General features: G+C 47.9%; 1 protein-coding gene across 1 annotated transcript; it reads left to right on the top strand.

Annotated features, from left to right (window-relative positions):
- Nucleotides 1-2,598: 2,598 nt before the first annotated feature.
- Nucleotides 2,599-5,820, top strand: LOC135706273 (gamma-tubulin complex component 3-like). The gene is made up of 4 exons (XM_065227839.1): nt 2,599-2,774; nt 2,855-3,030; nt 3,098-5,140; nt 5,205-5,820. The coding sequence occupies exons 1-4, from the start codon at nt 2,684-2,686 to the stop codon at nt 5,553-5,555; spliced, it is 2,661 nt and encodes an 886-aa protein (XP_065083911.1). The 5' UTR covers nt 2,599-2,683; the 3' UTR covers nt 5,556-5,820.
- The last annotated feature ends 505 nt before the right edge of the window (nt 5,821-6,325 follow it).

Here is a 6,325-nt window from a genome sequence, read left to right as displayed (position 1 = left end):
CGTACGGTAATGAATTCTCGTCAAATTTGATGTCACGGGCTACGAGGATTTTTCTTGACGTTCTATCCCAAAGGCGGTATCCGTTGGGAGCATAGCCCACCATCACCGCCTCGCGACTCTTGTTGTCCAGCTTTTTCCGGAGTTGACCTGGCACCCATGCAAATGCTTTGCATCCGAAAATCCTCAATTTCGATAGATCAGGTTTCACACCGGTGTACGGTTGGCCGATAGAGCAGCAGTAGGGCAACGATTTAATATATACGTACCGGTAAGCACTGCTTCCGACCACATGTACTTGGGCATATTCGAGTCGATCAGCATTGTCCTTACCTTTTCAATTAGCGTTCGATTGAACCTCTCGGCAACTCCGTTCTGTTGCGGAGAATATGCTACGGTTGGCTGGATTTGAATCCCCTTTCGCTTGTAGAATGCTTCTTGTTCCTTAGAGCCGTACTCACGCCCTTGATCCACGGTTAGCTTGCTGATTCGTTTTTCGAACTGGGCGGTCACCATCGCTTCGTATTCTTGAAAACGACCAAAAACCTCGGACTTCTTTTTCATCACATAGATACACGCAAAGTGACTATAATCGTCGATGAATGAAACAAAATACTTCGATCCATCCCAGGCCGGAGGATTGATTGGTCCACACACGTCCGAGTGAATCCACTCTAGTAGACGACTAGCTCTTTCACGAGTTCCGTCGAAGGGTTCTCTGCATTGCTTACCGAGCACGCAAGTGTCACAGAACCCGATAGCATTGACCTTCGGACCAAATCCTTCCGCCACACTATACCGGGCCAACGTGTTCATCGTGGTCTGACTGGCGTGACCCAAACGACGATGCCAGAGTTTTCCAGCGTCCGATGCGCATAGATTTGCGGTAGCTCCTGACACGTCCAAGTTTAAATCCAATTCGTACAAATTACCTCGTAGATGCGCTACTCCAATTACTGAGTCACTCTTTTTCATCATCGCTTGATGCTTTCCACCACGGCTTGTGAATAGTACGTCGATTCCCGCTTGGGACATCTTCTTCACGGATAGCAGGTTTCCTCTCAGCTCGGGCACGAAAATCACATTTTTCATTTCAAACTTCACACCTTCTCTTGATAGTCCAGTAACTTTACCTTCGTAGTTTCCGATAATTGAAACACCATCTTTGGCTACATCGATCACGAACGGTTGTTTGAGTTTCCTCACCGACTGCATGCATTCCAAAGTGTTCACCAGATGGTCGCTGCATCCAGAATCCACAACGAAAACTGACCTCTTATGTTCCGTCTTCGTCGGCATCTTGTTCACCATGAATGAAACTGATTTGCTGTTAACGGCCGCATTCACCTTACCTTCTGGCTTCTTAACATAGCAATCTTTTTGCATATGTCCCACCTTTCCGCAACGATGGCATTTTCCGGTAAACTTTTTGGTCTTCTTATTTCGTCCTCCGACAAACGCTGCACTCCTATCTTCACAAGAATCTTCCATCCGATCAGACCGCTTGGATTCCTCCGCCAACAATCGTTGCTTCACGGTTTCCAACGTCAGGTCTTTTTCGTTTATATTCTCTAAAGCTGTTACCATGGAGTCGTAGCTGTCGGGAAGCGTCAAAAATAACTGTGATACCGTATCGTTCTCCTCCAATTTCGCACCAGCGGTCTTGAGCTGCCATACGTTGTCGTCGAACTGCTGGAAATGATGCCGCATTGAAGTACCCTCCTTCATCCGAAGTCTTGCCAGAGCCTTCCTTCGTAGACGAGCCCATAACCTAAAGGAATACGGTGCGGATGGGGCGGACAGGAAATAACCAGGACAACACAATGAACAAGTTTTATTAACGATAAAGTTATCTTGGTATGACTGCTCTCTTCAGTGTCTTGATATGGAATGACGCTAGAAAATTGATTGGAGTGTTCAAGACAGCAGACTTTGTTAACAAGAATCGATCATCGCGTTTACACCCTTATGCATGTTCACTGTCGAATTATTGAACAGTTGAAAAAATCAACGCTTGTTATTAGCCATGAAAATCAGTTGGCTTCGTGTTTGTTTGCCAGGAGCTGTCAGAGCTAATGATCTGGTGAGCTTATATGCAGTGATGCTGAATTTTTGGAAAGATTTTGAATAGAATGATTCAACAGTGAGCATACATAAGGGCCTAGCTGCGATGATCGATTCTCTTCATCGATTTTCTCTTTAAAATAGCTTCAGCTAAGGGAAGCAATGTTCTGAAATTTGACCAATAAAGTGCTGTAACAGGTTGTATTAGTTATCAAAAGTAACAGCAAAGGAAAGTAAACTCTTTTTATTCATTCGGCGTAATATCGCAAAAAAAAAAATCGACGAAGATATTTACCGCCGATAAAATTAAATTTTTTACTATACTCTGGACCTTTTGCAATGTTTGTTGAGAATCGGAACTTGTTTCCAATATTTTTAGCGTGTATCGATATTTTTGACAGTTTGCGACAAAAGTACACATAAACAGCGCCACAAAAAAAAAACCAACGCTGTCATCCGAGAAAAAAATAGTACGTTATACTCCGCGCACCAATCCCTTCCTGGGTTTAAATTTCGTGTTTTATTTGTCGCAAAAAATCCGCGTTTTAATCGTGTTAATTTGTGTGTAAATTTCCAATGTTCCATCACCTGGCAGTTCCGCAACAGTAGCGCGTTTCCGAAAATGCATTCCCACCAGCAGCGCCACCATAACTACACCGAAATATACGAGCTGCTGCGGAAGTTGTGCAAAAATCTTGCTGGCGATCGATATGGTAAGCAATCTGTTCCTAATTCCGCTCGGCAGTGACATATTCCGCACGGTTGGTGGATTGATGATGTGGTTTTCTTGCAGGATCGGTACTGAAAGGCGTTACCCAGTTGGTTGCCAACACACCGAATTCCGTTGTGGCCGGATCCGGCGGAAGTGATGAGAGCTCGATCGTCGTCCGCATCGGTCAACATCTGCGGGGCAAGGGTCAGAGCGAGTATGCCCTGTTTCAGGCGCTGCACGAGCAGATGAGCGCTTACGTGAGCTAGGAGTTGTGTTGGTGTTATTTGAAGACGTTTTGATTTGGGATTTCTTGTTTTTTTCTAGACTGACAGCAAACGACGAGGTCAGATATTGGAATTTCTGTTGCTGTTGGCGGATAGCGACGGTGGAGCATCACAGGGATTGAATGGACAGCATCTGCTGAATTTGAATGCTGAACTGCGAAGCGATAGTAGTTTACCAACGACGGAGGCCAGTTCCCGATCGTCCGGAGCGGATTCCGGTGGAGGGTTGGAGAACATCTTTTCAAGGATAGAGCTTAGGACGCGATCGACGGATAGCGTTAGCACCGGGATGAGAATCATTCCGTTCAAGCTAGGATCGGTGGTGCCGGATGGGAGGAGTTCAACTACATCCGGAGAACTGTCGGAAGAGGAAGGATTGGCTGCTTCCAATAATTTGCAGGATCAGTTGATTCAGGATGTGATTTATGCTTGTACTGGCATTCAGGGGAAGTATCTGCGAAAGCACGTCGTGACGGGGGAGTTCAAACTGGATCACATCAAAGGGAGGACGTTGAGCATAGGTGATGCGGGGATGATCTTGCAGTTGGCTGAAGTTGGTCACTTCCATGATCGCGTAGCAAAGTTTACCGATCCGAAGAGCGATTGCTACATGAAGGGAAACTTCGGGCAGGGGTACATAGCTGCGTTGCAACGGGAGCTTACTCAGTACTATGGGATGCTGGCGATGCTGCAGGAAGATCTGAACCGACAGCAAAAGGAGCGCACCGGGATGACCGGAGGGGATCGCCTAACGCTGAAGAAGCTTCGCCTGTGGTTGGCCAGTCCCATAGAACGTCTTCAGTGGTTGGCCTTGATTTCCGAATCGTGTAAGGAACTAAAAGGAGGTGCTCTGGCTACCATCGTCTACGATTACACTGCGAACGGTCATGCAGAGAATCGAAAACTTGCCATGGAACTACTGCGATCGGCATGCATTCCTTTGCAACACGGTTTGATCCGTTGGTTGGTGAATGGAGAAATCGTCGATCCGAACGGGGAATTTTTCATAGAGGAAATCTCCGAAGTAGGATTCGATCAGCTGTGGCACCAAAAGTACCGAATCCGAAAGAGCATGCTGCCCAGCTTTGTTGACGATGGGATAGCCAAGCGAATCCTGGTCATTGGAAAGAGTATCAACTTTCTGCGGGAGGTTTGCCAGGACAAAACTTCAGTGAAGGCCAGAAATGACTTGAAGCAGTGCCTGGAAAACGATATGGATTCCATTTTCTCTCCAATCAGCACTACCAAGCTGCATCAACTGATCGATAACGCCTACCTGAACACTTCCAAGCAGGTTCTAGACATTGTCCTGGGACCACATCGTCTCCTGGATCATCTGCAAGCATTGAGGAGCTATCTGCTCCTAGGCCAGGGCAACTTTGCCGACATCTTGATGGAAAATCTCCAAGCAGAACTGGATCGCCCGGCTAGTGAAATCTACCAGCATGATCTGTTCTCCATCCTGGCCGCCGCCGTGCGGAACTCCTTCTCCGAACAAGAAGAACCCGAAGTGCTGAACTATTTGGACGTTCACTTCCTCACGCACTACGAAGGCGAATCCGGGTGGGACGTGTTTGGTTTGACCTACAAGGTATCCGGCCCGCTCTCCACAATCCTCGAACCGTCCCTTTGCCGGTATCAGACCTTCTTTAAGCACCTCTGGAACATGAAGCACGTTCAGTTCATCCTATCGCGCACCTGGAAACGTCAAACGCTGGCCGTCAAATCGCTGAACTCGCTCCAGAAGCTGATCGGTCCGATTGTTACCCGTGTTCAGCTGATCACCTCCCAGATGATCAACTTTGTCGGTCAGATGCAATTGTACATTCTTTTTGAGGTGATCGAGTGCTCGTGGGTGCAGTTTCTGCCGAAGGTTAACCAAGCCATGGCACTGGATGACATTCTGGAGGCACACCATCAGTTTCTGGAGGAGATTCGGCTCGGAATTTTCCTGGACGACAGCTCACAGCAGATCACCAATACCCTGGAGCACATCTTCGATACGGTGCGGAAACTGGAGGAATGGCAGGAGCGGTTCTACCGGCTGTGCTTCACGGAGTACGAAGCGAGGAAGGCCTATCAGGTAGGTTTGCATAATTTTCATCATCGGTAGAACGAGCCCTTTAATGATCTCTTCCCAATTGTAGGACCAAATCAAGCACACCGAACGTACCGGCGACTACGGCGTCACGACGGAGCAGATGCTCGAACGGGACGAGCAGGCCAAAACTTTCGAACAACACCTGGCCACGCATCAGACCCTGCTGCAGGACATTGGTAATGAGTACGAGAATCTGGTCGGCCAGTTCCTGTACCAGTTGGCCATTTCGACGAGCGAAACGCTCCGGCAGTTGGGCATGCGGCTGGACTACAACGAGTACTACAAACACCGGGACCGACGGTTGAACGTTCCGCTAACGTTCCAGCACATACGCATGAGCATGGCGGCGAACAGTTTCCGCAGCAGGAAGTCCACCTCCAGCTCGATGATGTATTGACAGGGGCAGCATCATCACCGGCAGCAAAGGGAGGAGGACGAGTGTCGGCTAGAAAAGACAACCTGGAGAAACTCACTCGTTCTGAATACTCGTACGCTAAGCTACTACAATTGTTGTGATTTAATGTGAGACGAGCAAGAGAAAAGTTTTAATCGAGTGCCAATGCGCTTGCGAAGCATCAAGCAATAGATGATTAATTATACGGTAGGTAATTCAATTTCATTCGTTTAGGAGAGGCTCACGCGACCGGAGCTTGCTCGTTTATCGGTACATCTTTAATGCCCAAATCCATCATATCTAATAAAACTGCATGTTAAAGTTAGCGCTGCGCACATTTAAACTCAAGTGAAACTCCCTATTAAGTCTTGCAAGAAGGTTAAAACTATCGAGGGTGGTAAACACACTTTCATCCACTCTTTCTTCACAGCCGACAATAGGCAATAAAGCGATTGAGAAAAATGGTTCTAAGCAGGTTGGCAACAAGGGCGCTCCTCCGAAGCCCCCGAAACCGCCGGATAAAACTGCCCGGAACAAACAGGACGATGGGTGAGGCTCTCATCATCAAGACGGAAGCGTTGAAATACGCGGAAGTCTTGAAGAAGATGAGAGCTGACGAGCGTCTGGTGGAGATGGGCAATAACGTGAGAGCATCAGGCGCACTCGTACTGGCGAGATGCTCCTGGTGCTTAAGCGTGGCGCAAGAGACCAGGGACCGACGTACCAAAAACTGGCAAACGAGGTCGTTGGAAATGGGGTGCAGGTAAGATCGC

The sequence above is a fragment of the Ochlerotatus camptorhynchus genome, unplaced genomic scaffold (genome assembly GCF_037179485.1).
Source record: "Ochlerotatus camptorhynchus isolate MF236.1 unplaced genomic scaffold, CSIRO-AGI_Acam_v1.1 ptg000276l, whole genome shotgun sequence".
NCBI lineage: Eukaryota > Metazoa > Arthropoda > Insecta > Diptera > Culicidae > Ochlerotatus > Ochlerotatus camptorhynchus.
The sequence above is the reverse complement of the archived record's forward strand: the minus strand, read 5'-3'. Positions and strand labels throughout refer to the sequence as shown.

Bases quoted from the DNA above. Each gene is read 5' to 3' on its own strand.
- LOC135706273 (XM_065227839.1), top strand. From the start codon at position 2,684: ATGCATTCCCACCAGCAGCGCCACCATAACTACACCGAAATATACGAG. The intron at 3,031-3,097 runs GTGAGCTAGGAG...GTTTTTTTCTAG, and splicing joins ACGAGCAGATGAGCGCTTAC to ACTGACAGCAAACGACGAGG. The intron at 5,141-5,204 runs GTAGGTTTGCAT...TCCCAATTGTAG, and splicing joins AAGCGAGGAAGGCCTATCAG to GACCAAATCAAGCACACCGA.